This window comes from Chiroxiphia lanceolata, chromosome 9 (assembly GCF_009829145.1).
Source record: "Chiroxiphia lanceolata isolate bChiLan1 chromosome 9, bChiLan1.pri, whole genome shotgun sequence".
Lineage (NCBI taxonomy): Eukaryota > Metazoa > Chordata > Aves > Passeriformes > Pipridae > Chiroxiphia > Chiroxiphia lanceolata.
The window spans coordinates 2330253-2356110 of NC_045645.1; the positions used below are offsets into that span (position 1 = coordinate 2330253).

The 25858-nt window shown below is 41.3% G+C and overlaps 1 protein-coding gene across 6 annotated transcripts; it reads right to left on the reverse strand.

Annotated features, from left to right (window-relative positions):
• Positions 1–2586: 2586 nt before the first annotated feature.
• Positions 2587–25702, reverse strand: DNAJB4 (DnaJ heat shock protein family (Hsp40) member B4). 6 transcript variants are annotated; one of them, XM_032696206.1, is made up of 6 exons: positions 25579–25701; positions 24560–24673; positions 16845–16991; positions 10969–11255; positions 8164–8738; positions 2587–6592 (listed from the first exon to the last, which is right to left on the reverse strand). In XM_032696206.1, the coding sequence occupies exons 4-6, from the start codon at positions 11177–11179 to the stop codon at positions 6359–6361; spliced, it is 1020 nt and encodes a 339-aa protein (XP_032552097.1). In that variant the 5' UTR covers positions 11180–11255; positions 16845–16991; positions 24560–24673; positions 25579–25701; the 3' UTR covers positions 2587–6358. The 6 variants fall into 6 exon arrangements, with proteins under 6 accessions (XP_032552097.1, XP_032552096.1, XP_032552100.1 ...); XM_032696205.1 differs by lacking the exon at positions 16845–16991; XM_032696209.1 differs by lacking the exons at positions 16845–16991; positions 25579–25701 and adding an exon at positions 25214–25230.
• Between the last annotated feature and the right edge of the window lie 156 nt (positions 25703–25858).

The window sequence follows — 25858 nt, forward strand, 5'->3', positions numbered from 1 at the left end:
GCGGAGCACGGCCGAGCCTCGGCGGGAGCCCCGGGCTGAGCCCTCCCCGCCCAGCCCCGCAACAGCTGCGGCCAAGGAGCCGCCCGAGCCTCAGGGTGAGTCCCGGGCCGAGCCCTGCCCGCGTTCCGACCCTGCAGCCTCAGCGGGGGCCTTCTCCACCTTCCCCCTCGCTAGGTTCAGGAATTAGCAAAGTTAGATGTTCACCTGACAGGAGACAGCTGTGCTCCAAACTACACTCACCTCAGTGGAATCGCCCTGTTTTCACTGGAGTACTCACTAGGTTCAGGAATTAGCCAAGCACTGGGCAGGGCACGTCTCCAGGATGAAGGACCACTGCCTCCCTAAGATCTTGCTTTATGGTGAACTTGCCACCGGCTGCCCCAAGAGAGGAGCCCCAAAGAGGAGATACAAGGACTCCCTGAAACAACATCTCAGCCTTGGCCATATTGATCAACAGAACTGGTCTGCTCTGGCCTCCAATCGGGAGCTCTGGAGACACCCCATCTATAACGCTGCTGATGCCTTTGGGAACGCAGCAGGATCACCCTTGAGGAGAAAAGACAGCGCAGAAAGAATCGTGCCTTGCAGAATTTCCCACCTAAGGAGTCTTTCTGCTGTGCCTTTTGCAACCAGACATGTCTGTCTTGCGCTGGCCTTTTTAGCCACCAGCGTGTTTGTAACAAACGTGGGTAGAGCCCTCCCCAAATCTTAGTTTGCGAAGCCCAGCTATGATGGATGACTCACTAGGTTCAGGAATTAGCCAAGTACTAAGTATTTACTAGTATTGACTAGGTTTATGTCCAGAATATAAAAGAAATCATGTATTAAGCATTATGGATATAAAAGAAACCATGTAATAAGCAGCCAACCCCTGCTTATTTACCACAACTGTACACAGAATATCTATGAATCTTTAAGGGTTAATAAAGCAATAGCCATATAAGCAAAGTTTAGAAGCCTTCTTATTTCCAGCTTTGACACGCTTAGAATTAACACAGAAATATTGGAAAAGTGTAACATTTAATAGATTTGAAATGTTTCCTTTTCTACCATGGAATAGAGGAATTGTTCAGTTAGATGTTCACATTACAGGAGACAGCTGTGCTCCAAACTACACTCACCTCAGTGGAATCGTTTTCACTGGAGCACTGAATCCACTCCACATGTGAAGAGTGCAAATTTCATGAGGTAACATCCAGCACCTCTAAAGGAATCTGCTATGAAGATGCAGAGAGAAGCAGCACTGCCTTACCATTTCAGCTTTCAGAATAAAAAAGACAAATGATTGGAGAGAAAAGGGATTCTGGGACATGGAGTCAGACCAGGCCGGCACAGAGAATTAATTATTATGAGGCAATACAGAGTCAAAAGTTCTGACCAGATCTAATCAGAGAGTACTTAGAGCATACAAATTTAGTCTTGGTTTTGGAAAGAAAAATAAACCATGTACTAAAAAAAATAAAAAAAAAATGAATCAAACAGTCACTGGACATGAAATGCCACTATCAGCATGTAAAGAGTGTTTCACTACACATGATGTATTCATCTGGTATTTGAGGGCTGGCTGGGTGGGGTTTGGAGTTTTTTGAATGTAAGGCAGCAGGGCTGTGAACATGGTAATTTGCCCTCGATAAAGCAATCAGGCTTGACTAACAAGATTGTTGTTGCAGAGCTCCTCCCTTGGGGAAGCCAGTAATTCCAGGGAAACAAAACAAGCACGGGGCACTTATACCTTCTATGCCCAAGGGGATCAACAGTAGATCTCTACTTTCACTCCTTAAATAATAGAACAATTAACTGGAGAAGCCTGAAGGAAACAAATCATGCCATCTAAAAGTCCATTGCTGAGCAATTTGACAAATGAAGAGCTGAGATTCTGCACTTCATGAGATCAGTGTTGCTGTTTGCCCAGTTTGTGTGCCAAACAGTAAGAGACCTTGTGATGAATAGCCTAGTTCTATAGGATTTGTTCACTAAGCAATCAATACACTGAGAACTATTCCAGTTAGCTGCAAAGGAGGACCAGCATTTACTGACTGAAAAGGAAAATTAACTCAGTGACATTTGCAGTAGCATGTCCATCTATTTTTTAGGTTTAGCACTTGAATTTCTGTGCACAGAATTTCACCCTAAGTTATAGAAAATTTCACTGGTAGAGTAAAACCTGTTTTACCCCCCAAGTATGTTACCAGTGGTCAGACCAGCACATAAGATGCACACGCTAGAAAGGAACAGAGTAAATTTGTTCAACACACCACAAACAGGCTTCGACAAGCTTTCAGCACGGCTAATACAAAACTGGCTCAGCAGGAGAGGGGAACACCAGTCCCCTCAGGACATCAGAAACCTGCTGTGGAGCAATTCCACTGCACGGCAGGAAGGAGGAATGGCTGTAAGGGAGCTTTGCCCTACTTTCCAACAGCTTGGGGTTACCCTAAAGACTGACGGTGGGGAGATTAAAAAAGGATCTTTAGAAGCAGAGCTTTTCATAGCTTTGCTGGATGAACTTCAAAGCAACTAAACGACTTCTACTTTCAATGGCACCTAAGCAGCCTTCAGGAGACCAAAAATCCTCCTCATCCCAACTTCATGAATGACCATTTTATTTCCATGTATTTCAGTAGTTACAAATATAGTAGGTGACTGAGTATTTGCTTCCTTCTCCCAAGTAGCCTTTATTAAATAATCAAGTGGGTTTTAAAACATAGCTTTTAAGCACATTTTTGATTAGAAAAATATTATTTTTTGTGAATCCTGGATTAGATAAGATATTAATGCTTCCTCTCATATTTTGAAGTAATTCTACATGCTGTTTTCTGAAACATATACTTTGTTAACTCTCCATAAGAAAAGAAATACAAGCATTTATTTCATACCAGTCCTACAAGTTTTATATTTTGAGCTTGAAAACAGTTGGAAAAGTTTAGTTTGCTATACATATATATATATAATCTATATACACCTCTAAATACACAAGATACTGCAATTCTTCAATTTAACACTACTCCTCTTGCCTGAAGATAGTTACAAAAAATAGTCCTAGTTGCTGTAACTTTTTTTTTTTTACAAGTTGGACTATCATTACAAGATCCTGGATTACAAAATGCTCGGTTCTATTAGCTTTTAAACTGACAAACAGGTATTTCAGGATGATATGCTTTTGAAGTCGTGTAGCTTGTAGCATTTACCATCATAACAAAATATAAGAGAATGTTAAAAACCAACTTTACATTTTTTACTTAAAAACCACATAAGAAATGCAATACGGAACATACTGAAATGGAAATTTTTTGAACAAACAATATATAGTGTTAACAATATGCAGAAGCACTAAGCAGCAATTTTTTTTTCTTTGTGATACTGCTCCAGCAATTGTTTCCTCCCTGTAGGATTTAGAACTACAACTAACTGGTACGACATGGAGAGATCTGCAGTCAAAAAATTGATTTGAACAATATCTCCCAGAAATTCTATTCCTTTGAGTAACAGAAATGGGATTCTTCTTGTGCTCAACAAGCAGTTATTGTAAATTAAATCCCAACTTCCAGATGATCTACTTTCCTGCAGAGAATCACATATGTAACACTGCTATTTCTCAAGCTACCCAAGAGAGCAGGTAACTTCTAAATTTCCACAGGCAAAAGGCTGACAGCAAATCTTACATATTTTCTTATGAAAAAAACAACAACAACAAAAAAACCCCTTTGAAAGTATTGTTAAAGCACTGTATTATGGTTTTAAACTCAAGTAATAAAGCATGCCCACAAGGCATTTCTTTCACCAATACCATGCCACAATCAAGGGAACCAGCCCTATTACTGTATTATAAAACTAGACTATTACAGAGGGCTCTCCATCTCTCTATGCATCTTTTAAACTATAAAGACAACTAACTCATTTTGTATTCAAAAAAGACTCAGTTCAAGCATATGAAAGTTTATGAGCAACCCCTATCCCACTTTGTGTTTTAAGCAAACTCTCCTTAGGACCTGGGCTCTTCCTTCTTCTTCAAGGGAGTAAAATTTGGCCTCTGAAAATAATGAATGCTTGAGATCAGCGTGATCTTTGAACACCTGCCCAAGCCAAATGCTCTTAGAGGGTCCTTTGTGCAGCTTTCCACTCCAGCACAGACCTGCTCCCCAGGCTGTTGTCACGAGTACCTCCCAGCTTTGGGCCAAACCTCCTTTGCAGAACATGGCTCAGAGCACTGTCTAGTGAAAAGTGCCAAGTCCAAGTTCACAGAATGATTTAGGAGGCAAGAAACTCTTGGCATGACGTAGTCCAACGCCCCAGCTCGTGCATGGTCAGCTGGAGCAGCTGCCCAGGACCATGTCTGCTCAGGTTATGAGCATCTCCAGGGATGGCAACTCCTCAACCTCTCTGGGCAACCCATTCCAGTGTCTGACCATCCTCTCAGTAGAAAGGTGCTTCCTTGTGTTCAGATGGAATCCCTTGTGTATTAACTGGTGTCCCTTTAGTCCTGTCGCTGAGAGCTACTGAGAAAGAGCCTGGCTCCTCCATCTTCATTCCCTCACATCAGGTACCAAGATCTCCCCCAGGCTGAAGAGCTCCAGCTCTCTCAGCCTCTCATACGTGGTTCTGTGCTAGAGCCACTCCACTAAATTTGTATCTTCCAAGGACTGGGGAGTCCAGTGCTCGAGCTGTATCCTCCTCAGGGCTGACAGAGATCATCTCCCTCCATCTGCTAGCAAAGCTTTGGCCTCTGTTGCCACAAGGCTGCACTGCTGGCTCACAGTCAGTCTGCTGAGTTTGTTGGTCAGCTGCTCCTCAGGGAGCAAGACTTTGCATTCCCCTTTGCTGAACTTTGTGAGAATCCTCTGTCCAGTTCTCCAGCCTGCTGAGGTCCCCTTGAAAGGCAGTACATCAGCCACTCCTCCCACGTTTTATATGATTTGGAAACTCCATCCCATCACTCAGGTGGATTAATGATGCTGAACAGTACTGGCCCCGGTACTGAGCCATAGGGTACACCAGGATTGACTTGCCTTCATCTCGACTTTGTGCCATGGATTACAAGCCCCTGTGCCCACTCATTTGGCCAGCTTTTAAATCCACCTCACTTTCCACTTCATCTAACCTGTACTTTATCAGTCTGCCTGCAGGTGTAAAAGGCAAACAACGTGGACTGTTCTCCTGATATCCCCAAAGCTCACTGGAGATGGCAATGAGATTGGTCAAGCAAGATTTCCCAACTGTACATTGCTGCTGAATATTCCTGATCATCTTCTGGAAATGCATTCCAGGGGGATTTTTTTCCATCACTTTACCATGGCTTGAGGTGAAGCTGACTAACTTCCTTCTTGTTCCTCTTGAGAAGTGGTATTTTCTCTTTTCCAGTCTACTGGAACATCTCTCAATCTCCATGACCAAAGGTAAGTAAGAGTGGCCTTGCAGTGGCATTAGCCAGCTCCCTCAATGCTTGGGGGCAACCTGTCAGACTCACAGACTTCCAGTTCAAGTGCACCCTAACCTGGTCCTCCACTGCCAAGCTTCCAGACTTCCCCTTGGTCTCAGGGACCTGGAATTCCTCACTGCTTGTTTTACTGGTAGAGACTGATGCAAAGAAGGCACTGAGTAACTCAGCCTTCTCCATGTTACTTGTCACCAGCTCCCCTGCCCCATCTGACAGCAGGCCCACTTGTTACTTGTGGAATCCCTTCTTGCTGTGCTGCCTGAAGGCTGAGGAACTGTCCCACAGCAAATGGCTCCTCTGGCCCTTAAGCCATCTGCCCTTTGCTAGACTCACAATGCAGTCCTGACATTCCTGGGGCAATAAAGAGAAGGCTTTCATTGCACTGGGGGAGGTTCAAGAGTCCAACCTGATTTTTCCAGCCTATGCTTTGTGCAGTGGAAGGCAACATACTAAAATATGATCTCTTTCATGTTTTGCTCTTTTAAATGTTTATATATTTGTGTATTTCTACTACTATCTCCAACTTTTGTATATAAATGTGTAATGTTACAGATAGGGTAAGGATATAAGAAATAAAGTACTTGGAGGCACAAGTACTGTATCAGAAATATGCACTGGCTTTGTAAAAAATTACTGCATTTTATATTAAGCAAAATAATGAATAAATTTTGTTGATTAGGAAGATTAAAACAAAATGAGTGGTTTTCCCTGTAAATTTTACTGCAGAATTCACCTGTATGACTTGTACTTGAACCCTTTTCTTCTCATGCAGCATTACAGTATACCCCCCCACCCATCCCACAAAACAAAAAGAAACAAAGATTCCACTAGTTGTTACAGATTGCACTTTTAAAGCACAGACTTGCCAGTCTTCTGCATTTCCAGTGTCCTATTTTAATCTGTTGACATACACAGTCTTCCATTTTATGAAACTGGAAGATTTCGCCTAAGTACTTCTTTTGATGCTGGAGAAATGTTATCTGGGAAAATTACTTCAAACTCTATAATTAAGTCTCCACGTTGGTCAGGATTTTTGGGAAGTGGCAAACCATATCCTATAATTCTTCTTCTCATCCCAGGCTTTACCACTTCGTTTACTGTCATGGGTATGGTTCTTCCTTCTATGGTTGGCACGTTGAAAGAGCTGCCACACAACGCCTAAAAAAGATCATAACAGGAGAAAAACAAATTGGTCACGACTTCTTTTGTACCTACAAATGAATTTAGATTATTTAGAAGTGACTAAAATCCTAAACTAAAATCCTAAATTTCTAGGGTGCACTACTGAGATGTCAAAATTCAAACACAGTGTTCCTCTTTTAAAAAGAGAAGGTTTCAATCACTGAATTTACAAATCTCACACAATGGCCACTGGAGGGTAATTGAGCTTATATGTCCTTCAAAGATTTCATCAAATAATAAGAGAGCTCAGAAGAGTGGAAATCCTCACTATACTTCTCTAGAGATGTCAGTCTTCTAAGCTGCCATTGGAAATTTAGAATCCCATTTCATTTTTTGTGTGTTTACATTGCACAGGGGTTTATTCTAATACACTATCAAACTGTATCAAATTGCAGAACGACATCTGAGTGTCTATAAGCAATAGCATATCCAATTTCAGAGCTGTGTTCAGTGAGTATTTGTGATACTCAAAGAAAAACTATTATTTTGGTGCACCAAAATTAAAACATTAGACCTCCTGCTTAATCCAACAGTTTGTTTTCAGTACTAGGATCTCTGATAATAAGATTTTGATTCCTCCAGCTTCACTTGATTCAGCACACTTAGTCTACACTGATAATGTCCAATTTACATAACAATGTAATGAGTCTAAATAGGTTTTTATCTATGAACAAACTGTATTACCCACATTAACATTCAACAGTCTGTTCTCCCTCCCTCATACTACTTCAAGTGCTTCACCCCAGTTCCCACTTATTTTAGTTCAGAATCCTTTAAGAAGGGAGCCTAATGTACACAAAGAGCTTATAATGCAAGCAAGAGTTTACTTCTTAACCTGATACTAATTAAAAAGAAAAAATACATTACACACAGCCACATTATCTTTTAAATGATTATTATGTTGAGGCTCCAGACTCTTAAGAACCCTGAAATTGCCTTTCTGACTTTTCCTTCAGAAAGCCAGTATGTTTTGACTTGGAATGGAATTTTAAAAAGCTATACCATTTTTGTTGTTATATATAGCTCCTCTTACACCTGTTCACAACTATTTATCTTCATGAAATCAATCTCTGTGTAGTTTGAAATCACACTGAAATAACTGATGACATAAAAAGGGAGACTTTGAATTTGCTGGCAGTGAAAATACTTAAGGCATTTCTGCTTTATCCTACAGAAATTATAACCCAGCAGCAAGGAGCATATTATATAGGATTTGTTAATGTCTAATACATCATTAGCTAGAAAGGTAATGTCTGAAGATTTAAGACATATCAACCTGTACTCTTACCCTTCCACCTTTGTACACTTCCACCTCTACAGTAAACAGCTTGGAAATAATACCCCATTTTTATCAACACAGCTATTGCTTCCTCTATGAATAACTGTGCTCTTCAGCCACACACTGACAACAGCAAAACTCTAATTAAAAAAAAAAAAAAAGACACCCAAACCCCAAATCCTAAAACTTCACAGCTGCCACGCAGTGTTTAGCCATCGTATTTGTAACAACTTCAAACATTTAGAGCTCTACCAAAAGAGAAACTCACCTCCCTTAAACTGATCTTAACAGGATAGATAATGTTTGATCCATCTCTCTTGAAATGAGAGTGAGGTTTATCTTTAATGATAAAAACAATATCAGCTGGAATCGTGTTGGGGGTTTCATCGCCTTCTTTCGGAAAAGTGATTTTGGTGCCTTCTTTCCACCCTCTTTTGATCTCGATGGTAAGAATTTTGTCCTCTGTTCGGACACTTCTGCCATCTGGGTTAAGCCTTTTCCGTGAAATCCTCATTCTTTTCGTGCAGCCGTGGTAGATCTCTTCCAGTGACACTTTGAGTTCATGGATCACAGGGGGATCTTGTTTACGACGTAACTGGCTGCCAACTGTATTCCTTTCCCTTGGAAAACCATTCATGCTGAAGGTAGTGAAGGATCCAAAGGGATCACCATCCACCTCCATGTCTTCAGTGTCTCTGCCACCAGGCATCCTCCTTCCAAAGAAGATCTCAAAAGGATTTGTGCCCCCAAAGAAAGCTGCAAATGTAGCGTGTGGGTCGCCATGGAAGGAGTACCGGAAGGTACCGCCCTGTCCATCAGATCCCCCAGCTCCTCCTTTCAGACCTAAAGGAGACAAATAAGCAAAGTTAAAACCAAAATGAGTATTAGTATAAGCTTTCCTACTGTGGAGTGTAATGACAGCAGAACTGATGAGTCAAAAAGATATTCACAGTATAGTCAAAGGTCTCCTTTCCATGAGGACTCACCATGAGAATATCAAGTACCAACAGTAATTCAATAGCTTGAACAGCAACAAAGTTTCTGAAGCTCTAGAAGGACTTCAGAAGAGCAGGTATTCTGATACTGCCAATTTCATTTCATATGATTCAAACTAGTTATTTTAATGATTTAGCAGAGGACAGGTCTGCTTGACTTGATCTCTTCTTGTTCTGCAAAGTCTGTAGGGCATTGCAACCTTCCACAAGATCACTTCTGGGGAAAATCACGCCCTCTCCACAACATTTTTGCACAGTCTCTATAGCTCAGCATTAATTCAGTTTTAATTAGTTTTACCTCTGTTTTCCTGCAATGCATTTTCAGTAACAAATAAAAACATCTTAGAACTTACTAAGATCCACTTGGGTACAAAAATCTTGTATACACTATCACTGTCTCTGTGCAAAAAATCACAAGGTTCTCAATAGCTTTGTTGTATCTATTCAATCTTCCACAAGGAGAGATCTACATCTTGTTCCTTCCTGCTAAGACTTCCTGTACAATTCACTCTGAACAGTCCCTTGTACTTCCTGTGCTCCCATTCCAAACTCAGCTAAAAATCAATTTTCTTCAATGCCTCTTTCCAAAGAGGCAATCAAGTATTTTATTTCCTCGCAATAGTGCTCTTCTGCTCTGACCATTTCTCAAACATCTAAGATAAAAAGACTGAAAGTCTTCTTATGAGACTTTTATTTCTAAACTTACAATGTTGGGTTTTTTTTGTTTGGTTGGTGGTTTGGTTTTTTTTCAATCTTAGACCAACTCAGAACTACAGCTGTTCTCCTGCCTCCACAGCCACAAAAACGGGAAGGCTTACATTAATGAAGCAGGATTCCCTAAACCTTAAATTTGAAGGAGGAAAGTTTGCTGGGTTTTTTTGTCTCAGTGTTCTAGACCTTTTATGCATAAGTTAAATATCAGGTACCAAGAGTATCCAAGTGAGACATCAGAATGCCTTCCCCATCTCAATACCAGATCATATCAAAAGTAGTAAATCCTTCTGTCACAGCACTGTTAATGTCAAACAAGAAGATTAGGGATTCAATCTGTGACAGCAGAAGGACACCTCCTGGAACAGCTGGCCAAAAGTTCTTGAAGGTACATCAAGTTCCTGGCTGCATAAACACAGCCTTTCCTCCTTCCCACAAAACCCAACCCTCTGCCTTTCCCTTACAACTACTAATTACACTCTCAGAAGCAACTGAAGAGCTTAGAGAGTAACTGAGGCATGAGGAGATATCTCCAGATACACCACTCTACAAATTCATACTTTGTACCTTTCTCCAAAGTGCCCTCCTTTATAATGGTAACAAATTACTTCAGTGTCCTCCTGTATAACAGTAAAACACATGGCCCTGAGTGAACAGCAAAGAGCAGACAATTGTCACAACGGAAGCCATTATTCCATATGGAATTTCTGATACCATACATTTATGGCAAGGGATGTTAATGACTTCCTCTCTTGCTCAATCATAAGACTGAAAGTCATGTTGGTCAAAAATAAAAAAAAGCCATCCTCTCCAGATAACCATTTTAGGATAAATATGACATTTCTGAGGCCTCATTCTCTTGGCATGTTATCACTGTTTACAATTAAAGCTAAAAAATTGTTCTGGTATTTCGTGACATCAGCCAAATTCTTTCCTCTCCAGGCACAAAGCCAAGGACAACTACAGACTGGACACCTGGGCTTCTGCTCAGAAGGACTGCCTTGCCTAGATCAAGTAGATTGCCCTCAGGCAAAAATATAAAAAAAAAAATACATCTCTTTTGAACTGCATCTCAAAAGTGCTCTGGCAAGGTAAAAGATCCAGAAAGCTATTTATGAGTGATACGAACTTCTTCTGTTCAGTAACTTTTTGCCCATCAAGTATTTGGGATTTATAAAATAAAAAAAAATTAAAATAAGAAAGTAAAACTGTATCAGCATTAAAACCCAGCAATGCATTTTACATTTAAAAAACTGACGAGCCAAATACACTGTCTAAAAATCAACACATACTGTGTTTTCCTCTATGTTTTGCTTCATTCCACATAACGAAATTAACTGATTAGAGTAATACAGAGATATACATACCTTCCTCTCCAAACTGATCATAAATGTCTCTCTTTTTGGGATCACTCAGCACTTCATAAGCTTCTGCAATCTCTTTGAATTTTTCTTCTGCGTGGGGAGATTTGTTCTTATCCGGATGCCATTTCAGCGCTTGTTTCCTGTAAGCCTTTTTGATATCCTCGTCAGAAGCCCCTTTTTCAATTCCCAGGATAGAATAATAATCTTTCCCCATCCTGAGTGTCGGAGGAGTTCAGATTTTCCTCGCTATAAAAGAGAGCAGCGTCCAGTGTCTCAGCAAGGTGGAGGTGCTGGAGGAGGAAAAGCACAAATCAAATCCGGAATCCAAACAACCGGCACCGCCGTAAATCAGCAAACTCTCCGATCCATCTAGAAACGCTGGGCAGCTTCTCCCGTACCTCCTTCCCTCCCCCGGTGCTCATTTATAAATGATGACACCCAGCAGGCACAGCCCTCTCCTCAGAGTCCTCCCATGCCCACGACGTGTCTCGGCTCTTTCTAGAACCACAAATAATCGCGGACGTCACTTCCCCGCTGGCCCAGCTCCAGCTCCAGCTCCTGCGCGCGCACCCCCAGCGCTCGCTGCTATTTTCTCCCTCCCCAAACCTCCAAAGTGTAAAGGTTAAATCCGAGTGACACGACAGGGCCTTGCACCGACAGCGTCCAGCCCCAAACACTGAGCGGCCCCCAGAGAGAGAGAGAACCGCAGCGGCCCAGAGGAAGTAATTATAGCGTTTTACTTCACTGTTTCTATAGAGACAGCTGTACAGAACCGCCTTCCAAATATATCAACGGGCATTTGTACCCTTGCCAGCAGAGGCTAGCAAGTATTTTACACCCAAATCAACTACAAACTTCATTTCTTTAACAATAAAATCGAGTCGCCCCCCCCCCCCAGCTGACTGCAGTCACGGACTATTGAGCTGAAAGAATGAATCGGAGCAAAAAAATACCACTTTGTTTACCACAACTCGAACCACTAAATTAAACAGACCAAAACTGTAACTCTCATCACAGCCTTCTTCGACACATCAAGATTATTAGACAAGCAGAGCAATACATCAAGCAAATACCTTCCCTCTGATGAGATGTTAGTAACAGAAAAACTCCTGGTTCTTATGCATTTGTTTTACAACATCCAGTGCAAATTTTACTACTTAAGTATTTGTCATGCTCTGTAGGGAAAATGCTATAAAGTTTTAGCCTGCAAGATTTCTTTTTTATCTCTGCTAAAAGCTATAGGTCAAGAAACTATCCCTGCTTATCAGTAGGGGAATAAACTTCAAGACTGATTAATGCAGCTTGAAAAATTAATCCTCCCTGGAACAAAGCATTAAAACACACCAGCTTTGGTCATATCTAGAAGTTACCCATATGAAGACATTTCTAGGCTCAATTATGAAGTTCTTACTACGAAGCCAACTAAACTCAACTGCCTTCTAACAATAAAACCCATTAATCCTCTGACTCAGGGAACATTATATGTGAAGTTGTTTTCTAGGACCTGCTCTAACTTAAAAGGGGCTGATCAGAAGAGACAGAAAATGTCTCCTTAACCCGAGATTCCTAGAAAAAGATCTGTATCTTTTCTTTCTCTTTTTAAACTTGTGTCATTCCCCCTAATCCTCACATTGTATCTATTGTTTCCCAATTTCTGTAACAGAATTCACTAGATTCTCTCCAGTGTATCCAGGATTTGCTTAATTATTTATTGGGGGTTTTTTACATTCCCCTTTGGAACAGGGGTAGAAAAGATGAAGACTGAATAAAGCCAAGATTTCACCAGAGTATTTGAGAAAGCAAGAACTTTTGCATATATGTAGATATTATTTCAAATGTAACAGAGGCCAAAGGGTATTGAAAGTATGAATCAGCTCCCCTTGCCACCAAATCTCTCAGGACTTACTTGCATTTTTGGCACACTGGGAACCACAAGGTTACAAAATCAATTATCTTTACAGCTGAAGGAGGAAGCTGTTGCTGAGTTCCACATGGAAAAAAGCTCTAAATCACCCTTCTCATCTTTATTTTGAAAGTGCTACTTTAGTTAATTTACAGTTAGTATTTAGATAGAGTCTGCAAACCCCACATCCTAAATTCAAAATTTTCTCTGCTGTGGAGTTCTGAAGGCAACAGGTCAACAGCTGGAATTACAACAGGACTGCAGCAGATTCCATGTGAAGCACAGTACAACTCCCTCAGGAGCTACTGCACTTGTATGTTTTACTGGGCAGTTTTAACCTTTGACAATATTACATTAAACACATATGTCTCCTTTTAAGTATCAAAAGAATATTCAAGCAGTGCAATAAGCAGGTCTTAGTGACCCATCCTCTCCCCCTCTTTTGTAAAACGTGTTATTTCATTTCACAGGCTACATTAAAATTCACAATAATGAGGATTTCTCCTTAAATCAAAAGTTTCTTCACCTTAATTTTCAATCCTTACAGAACAAATTCTGTAACAAAGTTACACAGGGATTGTTTGCTGACAATCACAGTGACTAAGGGTTCAGGCATCCTTTCTTTCCCTACAGAGGGGGACATGCTATTCTGGCCCAAGTGCTGAGTTATACCCTAATTATGTAAGATATTCCCTAAAAACTAAATTACTTAAGATTCTGAGTGGGATGTACAGCAATGACTACATTACTTCTACTTCCTGCCCTGCACGAGATCTTCATGTCAGAATGAATTTATAGCCTGGAATCTCATATCTTCTAAGAGTCAATGGGTAAATGAAACATCTCCTTCCAGAAAGCATATTCCTTCCTTTTCTCCATATTGAGACCTTCCTTTTAACCTACAAGCAGAGATCTTTTGGAAATACATGTAGGCTGCAGTTCCTCTCACATGCTTATTGAGTTCTTTAAACAATTTGTAACAGAGAGATACGACTCTCTTAGAAGTAGGGAAAACTTTAAGTGTGGTAAGTTTTTACATCTTCCAATCTTCTCTCTTTAGAGCAGTTTCAAGGAAAGATAATAAATCACAGATTTTCAGAACTCCAAATATCCGGTATTTGCAATTCTTTACTGTTCATTTTGTTATTTTATCCCATATTCCTCCTCAGGATTATTATCAAAAGAAAGGAAAAGCCTTCATGTACTGTCCTCAACAAGGACCTCTGGCACTGCAGTCCCTCCAAATAAGCACAAGTAAACAGGAAATAAAACAGCCTCAATAAAATACAAGTAAATATTTAGTTTGACTGCTACAGTCCTGTCTTCCCTGTTACCATATACACCTAGGAAAAACTCTTCTAAGACTGAGAAAAGATTTTGCTTCCAATATGCTGGAATACTTCTTGTTTAAATGCCTGAATAAGTGTCCCCCCAAAACCCAGATAAGGTCATTACCTACTGTGCAACATAGGAACTCCTTTATAGGATTATTTTGTTCTTCACAAGTTTCTGCATTTCTACCTTGTTGTCTTCCTGTTTTGTAGCAGAACCTGGAAACCCCACAGAGCATTTTGTCAGTAAGGCCACTTCCAGAGCCCTTGCATTTCAGTCACTGCCTGCAGAGGTTGGCACCTCGTGCCCACGTCCCTGAGGGCCCTGTAGAGTGTGCAGCCCTGCTCGTGCCCAGTTCTGACTGGCACACTGGATGTGTGCTCCCCTTCCATGGGGACTTTCACCTTTAACTGGAAGGAGGGGTGGTGCTGGGATGTGGTTTGGGCAGCATGACCAGCACCCGGCCCTGCCCTGTGCCCTGGAACTTACTCGAGCCTCCCAGAAGCGAGTCACTGAACTACCAACCTATCAATCAGTGAGCCCATAACCTAAGACTTGATTAAGCTGGCTCCTGAATGAGTGCTAAGTACCTTTTTGGACATACAAATCCAGTTGGCTGTGAAACCACCTCAAAAACAATTATGTTTGAAGATAAAAACCTTCACCATCCAAAAGCTTTCTTCCTAATTCTACTACATCTCTGACTGATGTATCAATTATGACTCAACCATCTGTATCATCAGTTCTTTGTTTACACAGCCTTCAAATACAACACCTACATTCCATTTCAGCATACACAGAAAAATGTTATCATCACCACTCCAGTGTCAAGCGGTATCTCTGCAGCTTTTGCTTATAGTCAGTTCAGAAAAACCATTTTCTGCGAAACCGGGCAGCCTCAGATGTGTCTTCCTGTTCTTAGAAGCCACTTTAGGGTAATGTCATGGTACTCTTGTTATGCAATGAGAAAGTTAACAGTCCGGTGTTCAATATTTCTTTTAAATTAAGCCATTTCTTCTCCATTCCTCACCTATTAAACCTCAGAAACAAAACTGAGAAGGACAGGACTAGATCACAGAACAAGTTAAAGAGCAAACAAAACCACAAAGGCAAATTCCAGACAGATCACAACTATAAATACACATGTGCACGTAAATGTCAAGGCAGAGCAGCCAAATCCCTCCCCAGGAAAAGCTTTCACAATTAAGTATCATAATATTTGCAAACCCACATTAATGAATGGAATAAATTTATATTTGTCTACGATGGTTTGAAGAAAGCACACCCATACACAATCACAAAGTTTCCTGTAAGATCATCCATTATTTTCCCAGGGAAGAAAAAAGAAAAAAAAAAACACCACATTTTGACAATGACTCTTCTCCCCACCATCTTTAACTGTGAGCTATGTTTATACTTTTTATACACTTTATACTACGACCTTGTACATGCAAACCCCATTCATGAATTCATTAGTTTCACTACAGAACTATTCAGTAGCTGGTATCATATTTAGAAATATTTTGGAGTTTACAACAGAAGCAACAATTAGTTGATTTATTTTTATATAGCTGACAGAAAACTCAAAGTGAAACCTGCAGAGCATAACAGTGCTTTCTAATCAATGGTCCTGAAAGAAAAGCTTCATTTAGTCACACACTTCATATGCCAGTTACTACCAAATTTATCAAATTCTTCCTCAGTTGTCTGTGGGACATTCTGCTAACTGTGATGGAAGTAAAAAGTTAACTTTACATAAGGATTCTGGGGCTGATTATACCTCTAAATAAATAACCAACAAAGAAAGTGAAACGCCACATAAAAACGTACAATTAAATATTTATATTTAAGTTACATCAGTCCTATATTTTCTATTTTTTATTGGCAGTATTTGTCTGAAAACAATGTTTATAGTATTACTGGAACATGCATGAAGTTCTGCTCATGCCAACAGGCCAAAGGACATGTTTTTAAGGTCTTAGGTGGAAAACCTTACTTTATAAATATGCATTCCAGAGTCTACACAAATTTACAGTTCAAGTGTTAAATCTCAAAAAGGCATACTGCTAGCACCCAGAGATATACTGTTACCACTTCTGAATCTTCACAATGAAATTTTAAGCCTCTGATTCACGCAGCCATCTATTTTACTTGGAAAAATCTGCATGACAAGACAGCAGGTGCTGTCAGCAAATAATTGATGAAGTTAGTTTTATTTTTCTTATTGCTTTTTGTAACAATACAGCAATAGTTAGAAATGCTGTGCACAGCTGACAATGTCCACCATATTTACACTTTAAATCTTACTACAGTTTGTGACTATTAAGTTAAAAGGTTGAGTTCTTCAGAAAATTATTATTCCCACCATATTTACATAATGACCTACGCAGAAATACATAAAATAATAGAAAAAGAAGAAAGAAAAACTAATCAAGTAGATTTCATATCTACATGGTTACAACTATCTTAAACCTGACAGGACACTACTAACACATGCACGCTGGATCCTCCATCACAGCATAGCAAACTTAAATGTCATTAACATAAAGAAATTGTTTTCTCATACCTGATTCCTGTCTACTAAGTCACAACCTCTACTACAGCTGAAGAACAAATACACGTGGAAGAACCTTCCCCGTTTTACCTTTGCAGCCCCAGGAGGGACCGAACAACCTCCTGCAAGTCAGCAACGATGTCAGGGCTCAGCCACCAAGGACTGCACTGATGAAAAGGCAACCAACTCCCTCCAGCAACTACTTCACATCAACTGACTGTCAAGTACCAGACACCACTAGAAACACAAAAGGAAACATCCCAAGTGTGGCCGCACAAAGTGACACAGAAAGTATTTTCATCTACAGATTAAGGCTTCCCTCTTCTGAAAGAATACAGATTCCACAAGTGCTTTTCAACTCCTGACTTAGATTTTCGGTGGCCATTTGAGTTCCCACCCACACAGCTTCTGTAAAAGGATTCTTATTCAAGTTGATTGGTCAAGCAGGAACAATGCCAATCACGCAGAACATTTCACAGGTTCCCTCCCATTATTAACTACACCTATTTACCACCCTGCTACAAACTCCAAGCAGTTAAGTGTTGCCATGCATAATTCTGCAAACATCTATATGGAAAAGCAGACTGTGTTGGTAAGGAGAAGCTGAAGCCCTGTTTCCTCCAAGAAAATGTTCAATTTTGACCAGTTCTACACAACTATTAAGTTTCCAGTCTGGGGCAAAGAGAGGAGGAAAAAAACACAGTAGCCAAAGTTTCCCCTTTAAGTTAAAGATATAAAAAGCCTGGATTTTTGCTTTTGACTCTGATGGCCATCACTCAGGAATTTCTCCAAGCCTCAGGGAATTCCTGAAATAGCCCATCTGGAAATGAAGAGTTAGACTTAATCACACATTTATCACACTGTACTAGTCAGGTTTCTGACTCCCATGCCACCAACCTTCCCATGCTGATTATATAACAAGATATTTAATATGATGAACAGCTTCACAATTTGTATATATTCAGTTTCTCTCCAAGATTAGTTGCTTTTTATGAGACTGTATTAAGTTTTATAGCCTTTCTGGTAATTGTTTTAAGAAAACATATTGCTGCAGAACAAGTCTTTCAGATTCTCAAGTGCCAACACACTCAGACTCTGAATATGTTATCAAACCCCATCACAATAGGATTAATGTATTAATCATACATATGCTTTATATACAGTCACAGGCTGTATATACTATTTTCTCAGCATTAACAGTATACCACATATAATATCTTTTAAAAAATGTTCAGAGGACTATACAAGACAATCAAAGATACATAAATATTTCCACATGAGAAACAACTGGGGAGGCTTGAATTCTTTGGTCTGTAAAAAACACAGAAGTCACAGAAGTCTGCAAGGTCTACAGATGATGGAGAAAGGGGGAGGCTGAACCATTCATGGCCAGAACCACTAAGTGTAACCAGCAGAAGCCAGTTTAAACAATAAAATGAAGAAGTTCCACAAGTGATAGAATTCTCTGCCAAAGGACACTGGAAACTCAGTAATGGTGTCAGTGGGACAATGAAAAAATACCACAGAACAGATGCACTGCAAGTTTCTCGACAGAGAAGCCAAAGCAGGCATGTCAGATTATAAAAAACAGGTTAAAAAAAATGTGTAGACCCCTACCCTCATTTGTCTGTCTGCAGATCATTTTATTATACAAACCTTGAAAAATAAACCATGAGAAGTGTATCTGTATTGTTTCCCACCTAAGTGATAAAAGAGGGGAGTAAACACACTTGTAAAAAGACGTATTAAGTAACACCTGTAAAGATGTTTCCATTATTCCTGTTTTCAGCAAAAGTGAGGCTTAATTCAAGACTCCCAGTCAATGGATTCAGCCCCACAAAAGGGGCAGAAATCTCCCTAAAAACGCAGGGGCAGAATGGCCATTAACAGAGCACCTCCTCCTGCAGGCCAGCATTCTGCAGCCCCCGGGCCAGGGCCAGCTGGCACAATCCAAACATTTGCTCGGGGCCAGCTGAGGCTGGACACAAGGCCAGGCAGCTCAGACCCTGGGAACTGCCCCTGGCTCCCTCCCAGTTCTTCCACCAAATGAATCCTGGGGTAGGAGAACTTCTGTGACCTCACAGTAGTGCTATGTACTGATTAACAGCAAAAGGACAATGGAAAAATAGCACTAGTTTCCACAACAATCCTTGCTGAGTTTCCTTCAAGAAACTGCAACAAAAGAAGGTGTTTTAAGGGCATTTAAAATGCATTTATTTCTGTACCCCCTCACAAAGTTAGTTCTTCCTCATCCAGGAAACATTAGGACTGGCAAAATGTTTCATTTAATAACTATTTCAGTGGAAGCAGCATAATACAGCTCTTCTTCTAGTCTTTCATCTGTAGAAACGGGAGGGTATTGTCACTTAGAACAATTTATTAGCATTTACCCTAACCACGGTTGCAATTCCTTCACTTACAGCAAAGTAATTCTAAGAGGTTTCTTCCACCAAATAATATAATTAACAACCTGTTGTCTCAGCAAAGCAGCACCTGTAGAATAAAGACAGTCCTCACAGGTTAGCTCCTGGAAAAAAATCTCTGTGAAGCCGGCACTGGCATGACTCAGATGGGACCTGATCTGAACCTGAAGTCTGTCTTTCCAATGGTTCTCAGCCTATCATCAAGATTTTGGATTTGTTCTATTAAAAAAAAAAAACAAAACAAAACAAACCAGTGCCAGTTTGGAACATTCATCAGTGGAACATAACACATTATAGAAATATTTTCCTCATGACGAATACTCTACAGGTTTACACTAAAGGCTGATGGGCTCATCGAGAGTTTTATCAGTACTTCAGTCATGTTCCATAATTAAGGAACCAACAGAAGTCATGTTTTCTTGCAAAAGCATTAGATTTCTTTCTGACATAATTAAAAAGCTACCAGTAAACATAACAGCTGGGAGAAACAACTAAATAACCATGATACTAATTCATACAGGTCACATGTAAGAGGGGAAAGGGTGAAGATATATGGAGATGTTTGCACAATCCCTATCCTAACTCTACTTGTGGGGGGTTTTTCCCTGTAATAATGACAGAAATTAATAGTTTCCAGTAGAAAATAAGCTATATTTTTTTCAGCCTCGATGAAGAGAAGAACTGCAAACCCCATAAATCCACTTGGAAAAGCAACTCAGGCACACTGCAGTGGCTTTAATTGCCATCACACACCAACAGGACGAAGGTTATTAATGCATTCCCAAATAAGGAACTGCACACATTTTTGCTGTGCCCATGTGATCACTCTGTTCTTACATAAGCAAAAGGAGATGGTCACACTGGATGCTTTTTCCAGAGTGTGCTCGTCAAAATCCCACCCAGCTGCTCTGATTCATGCAGCCAGTTTTACAAGCACGGCTGAAAACACAGGCCCTGAACTGTTGTACAGAGAGAGGAATTTGAACAGGAGATGTCAGAACAACTCCGTTCAACCTGAAAGGAGAGCATGTCAATAAGAATGTACTGCAGTTCACCTACAGAAGGCAGAAATACAGGCAGCCCTAGTTACATTAACCACAATCTGCTGTAATAGAAGTCAAAATAACTGCTCATTCGTCTTTCAAATGTTCCAACCACATCCCATAGCTAAATTACATTTCACAGTTGTTTCTCCTTTCTCCCCCCTTTGTCAGTTCTGAGAAAAGAAGATGGAAGGGGAGAATTTAATAGATCTATTTTGAAATTAATATCTTAAATGACTTTATTGCTCAAGATTAAATGGTGCACCCCTAGCTAAAGTGAACAAGGTACAACATGGAAAGATGAACAATTCAGCAGAAAAATATCCAGGTGTTCTGCAAATTTCAGCATCTATTCTACTAAGAGACTATAAAAAAGCATAGTTCCGTGAAAATTTTCCCTCGTGTAAGTTCAAACTTTGCATGGTAGCAAGTCCTAGAAAGACACATCACTGTAGAAAGTCATGTATTTTCTTTTTACCTTTTCCCTGCTCTTTCTAAAAAAAAAAATCGGTACAAAACCCGGTGATAAATTAGAGGACAGCTGCAAGTAAATAGTCATAGAAATGAAAAATTTTAATCCAATCATTACACAGAATCAGTCCACTCACAGGACATAATCCTAACACATTAAAGGGAAGTAAAAGATCTCCTTTCCCTGTTCTCTGCAGAAAACACCAATCCATAGTCAACAGATTTTCAGGTATGTTTTTTTGTTTAAGCTAAGACTACACAATCTTGTGTTTTCTTGCCCTTCACAACAAGTCGAATTATTAACATGGACTGATTTTTTTTACAGCAATATTTGAGATTAAGCCAGCAACATTCATCCCTTTCTAAGCCCATGTAGCATTGCTAATCACTGCAAACATTTGTTTTTCCCAAAACATGCATGTGACCCTTACAATAAAGTTTAAGAAGATTTTCAGTTTAGATAAGCTTGTCATAATCACAGTTTTATGGACTGAAGGGATTAGTAATTTAGAGCTTCTAAATCATCTCTTCCATTTTTCCTTCCTCAGTCTCAGAAAAGATTTACGTTCCTACTTTTTTTTTTAATTTGCCTTGTGATAGATGCACAGTGTGGGTAAAAATAAGATTTTCTGACTCACAAATTAACAAATAACAGTTGTGATCTTAATTAAACAGCATCAGAATACTATGAGGGATCAGGCCTATGCAATAGGGAACTGCTCCCATCTCTTCAAAGTAATCAAGCTTTTCCCACTTCAAGATGACAATTTTGAACATTAATTCTGCCTTAATTTAAAAAAGTATTTACATGCTTATTAATAGGACTTGAACGCACATTCTTCACTGCTCTGCTGAAAGAGGGATATTTAAAGACACTTCCACCCTCTACAGCTACTTCTGCATTATTCATTATTCATTTGTTCTCCCTTTCCAAGTCCCTCAATCCCCATCTCTGCCTTCCTTAACCCCCATTCACATGCAGCTTCCACACCCAGCTCATTCCAAGCAAGGCCCTTCACACTTCTCCCCCATCTGGGAGGAGTTTTGCAGATGTTAACAGCAAACAAATTCTCCGTGCTCTCCAAGCTTCCCTTCCCATGACATCCACACAGAAACATCCAGCCCCCTCAAACAAGTCAGAGCTGAGCACTGATGACACTTATCATGCTGACTAATATTATCCAGCTGCCTTTCACACCACATTCCCTCTATATGCTGATCCACACCGTCTCACTGCAGCTGTATTTAAGGAAAAAGTGAGTGTTCTCTGATTTATCCTCCTGTATTTGACACACCCAAAGCAACTGTGGCCTAATGCAGTTGGAGAGCCTTCTGTGACCTAGTCAAAATTTGAACTCAAATACATAGGAAATAAGATTCACAAGAGTAAAACGTGAAAGATAAAAGCTCTAAGGAATCTACAATATTCACACAGTTTCTCTTCAAAGATTTAATAGATTAAACCTTTTTGCTAAAAAAAACCAGCATGACTAAATGTAAACCTAAAACACCAAAGATCTGAAGGTTGGTTGGTTTTTTTTTTTAAATTATCCAAATTGTGGATCTGAAATTTGCAATTACTACCTCAGTGCTCATGCAGTAAATATGAAAGCTCCTGACAGATCAACAGTTGTTTGGATACAGCCCACATGTTAAATCTCCTCTTTGCAGCTACTTAAGGGAGTTTTCTACTGGTAACGTTGCAGATTCTGGACAGCCTTGGCCGGTGCAGGAGCAGCAGCTGACAGGATCTGAACCTATTGATCTGTGTCTCCCCCAGGGATGAAATCATCAGGACCCAACTGCAGATTTCCCCACAGCAGCGATGACTTGCAGGAAGCACAGCAGGCAGAGGTACAGCCCTGCCAGTGGTGACCCTCCTCTGATCCTTACCGACCAGGATCACCTCTCCAAAACCTTCTGCATAAGCACCTCAGCGCCTGAATGCATCGAGTTCTGTTCAGTTGTTGGGTTGTTTGGGGCTTTTTTCCTCTAACAATTCACTTTTACTTTGATCTGTGGTGACAAGACCAAAAGGTAATGCAGTCTTGAAAGAAATGGTTCCTGGAACAATTAAGGAGACCTCTGGCAGGGTCATGAACAGTCTTTGCTTATGCAGAGGATTTTGGGCAGTTCCACATTTTCACATCGATGCTTTTGCAATATCTGAATTAGCTAATTTAGAAATACCCCAAGGACTTTTTGCTAGAAGTAAGGATTCTTCCATATACATGATATTTGATATTTTTACCCAGAACCCTCCATTACTTAAGTCTGTGGCAACCCACACAACACATAAAAAGTTTTCTGACTTGTCAGATTTTTCATTTAAGCTACCTGTTTCTCAATAAATGCATCTACCAGAACGTTGTAGTCTGATGATTACCCAAAAAAACAACCATGGTCTGGAAACCATGAGAGATGTCATAATCCAGTAAATTCAGTTAACAAAGTCATCTTCCTCCAATCCCCAAAAGAAACACCGAAAGACCTTTTAAAACTCCATATTCTGTTACTTCTTATATTGCCTACTAATTATTAAAATTCTGAAAGGTGATAGATTTTTCTACCGTACATCCTTTTTAAGTAAGAATGAGTTGCTGTATGGAGTGAAGCTTATTTTAAACAGCAAAACCAAAGTTCTCATGCTCCAGCAGCCTGGTGCAAACTACTTAGAAATCTAAGACATTTAATTTCTTAGAAGGCAGACTGGAGAAAGCAGGCAATGAGCAACTTCTGCAAGTGAGAAAACAGAATATCCTGGTGTGTGCTGCTGGAACAAGTCAGCAAAGCACTTGAATGTTGCAGCCAGCACTGTTAAGGGTTTAGATCCTCATCCCACTCCATTAAGAGATTAAAGAATTAATCCCATAAGGATATTTTTCCCAATACAAGTATCATTTAATAAAGGGAAATGGAGACAAGAGTGCTTAAGAGACGTGGTTTTCTTGCAGATAGGTTCTAAGTGCCATCACGGGAAACACAGAGAGAAGTAAACTCTGTAACTGCTAATAAAGGTCATCAGATCAACTTAAGAACAGGGAAAATAAAGGCAAAGTATTTACATAGTGTACAACACCCTAAGACGTGTCATACACCTTCTCTTCTTCAGTTTGCTAAATTTCATGCTCTGACTCTGTAAAGCCTAAGAAATACAGTGATTTCAAGGACTAAGAAAACTGAGGAATCATACTAAACACCACCCCGAGCTTTCAAACGAAGCATCACCTCAAGAAGTAGTAAAAAGCTGATAAAAAAAAAATTTAAAATTAACATTCCCTCGCCATCGGTTGTTACGAATGCAACTAGACCACTTACGGTACAGGAGTACCCCTTAAAAATCATTAGTGTCACACAGCTACTGCCTTGTCTCATCTCGCAAAGAATCACCGGCAGGGTTTTGTAACAACAAAAAGCAGAGCACATGGATGCTCCACGTGGTTTAGCAGTCAGTGAAGAGCCACAAAAGTCATAGCCAGTGGCCACTAGTGGCTTCAATGCATCATCAACTGCTGCTGCTCCACTTGTTTATTTGCATAGCGCGGCCGGTACACACAGTCACGCTCTCAATAACACAGGGACCGAAAAATAATTCAAGGTCAAACTATTCCCTGGAAATAGCAATTTCCAAACCTGATTTTGTTTTCCTTCCCCCCCCCCCCACCTCCAGCTAACACAGCTGCATTAATGGAAAGTATATGCTAATTCTTATGAACGGGACTTTTCGGCAAAAATATCACAAGCAGCAAGGTTCACCCGGCTTTAATTATGCACTGTAATCTGCCTAGAAGGACGTAGGAACTTTTACTTCGTGGAATATATTACTCTTAAGACCTTTTTGAGCTACAATACTTCAAAACGGAGTTACCTGAACTGGATAATCTGACCTCAGCAGCCCCGTGACTAAAGGTCATTAAAGTGATCCCATTTATTATCACCTTAAGGCAGCACGGAACTAACACGGAGGACGGAACAAGGCTGGCTGAAAGAGAAGACAGCGAGATGCATTTTCTTACGCGAATTCAAGAGCTGCTCCCTCCCTGCCCGCAGCCCAACACCAGGCAAAGTTCAAGACAACAATTTTTAAGTACTGACGACAAAGAAAACACATTCATTTAGGCTGGAAGAGGCCTGACATGCTTCAGTTTAAAAGCACATACACTTCAAAAAAACCGAAATTATATTTATGTGAACCAAGAGCCCACGAAAAAGCAACAGTTCGATGAATATTATTTTAAAACCGTAAAGCACCTCCTCAGAAGGGTACAGAAAGCAGTCGCACAGCAGCTCCCCTCCAGTATTTTAGCCTCTACTTCTACGATTTTTAAGTGGATATTCCGTGACCTTATCTAAACGTGAAGCCTTTGCAAGACCGTCACCTCTGTTCAGGAGGAGAGTCCATCCCCAGCGGGTCACAGGACCTAAACACGGCCCAGATTAGAGCATTACTGCCCCCAGTTTTTCACTGCAGCCTGTGCTGGCGCAGCCGAGAGGGAAATCCCCCTAACTACGAGGAGCATACAACAGCAGCGAGTTCGCAAACGGGAGGCGAGCGGAGCTCCCCGGGGGGAGGCAGGACACGGCCCGTGCGTGCGGCCGAGCTGGGGAACGGCTCCGGATCCGTTCGGAGCGACCGCGCCCGCAGGGCCCCGGCGGGGCGGGCCGGGCCGGGCAGGAAGCCGGCCCTGCGGCCCAACGGCCCCGCCGCCCGAGCCCCTCCCGCCAGGGCGGCTCCCCCGGAACGTCGCTCGCGTCGTTCCCCGCAGCCGCCCCGCGCCACACGGCGGGCACCGGGTGACAGCCCCGCCCGGGCACCGCCGCGCTCCGGCGGGGGGAAGGCTCCGCCGCCGGACCCCGCGCGCGCTCCGCGGCCCCTCCCGCACTCACCGAGCGCCGCCGCCGCCTCTCGCCCGGTCCGTGCGCGCTCCCGACAGCCCCCGCGCACCCCGCTCTCAGGCGCGCCCCCGCGGCCACGAACCAAACCACGCGAGATCCGCGCGCGGCTCTGCGCTCTTCGCCACCCCCCGGTCCCTGCTCCCCCCCACCCTCTCCCCACGTGACCCCCGCGGTCCTATCAGCGGCGCCTCCCGGCGCTCGCGCAGCTGCTGGAACCCTCGCGATTCCCCCCCCCCAGCCCTTGCGGGCTGGCCCGGGAGACCCCGCGGCC

What these genes read in the sequence shown, in the direction of transcription:
- DNAJB4 (XM_032696207.1), bottom strand. Translation starts at nt 11,179, where the DNA reads ATGGGGAAAGATTATTATTCTATCCTGGGAATTGAAAAAGGGGCTTCT. An exon ending in TGATCAGTTTGGAGAGGAAG is followed by an intron (nt 8,739 to 10,968) that starts GTATGTATATCT and finishes TGTCTCCTTTAG; the next exon opens with GTCTGAAAGGAGGAGCTGGG. An exon ending in TTAAGATCAGTTTAAGGGAG is followed by an intron (nt 6,593 to 8,163) that starts GTGAGTTTCTCT and finishes GATCTTTTTTAG; the next exon opens with GCGTTGTGTGGCAGCTCTTT.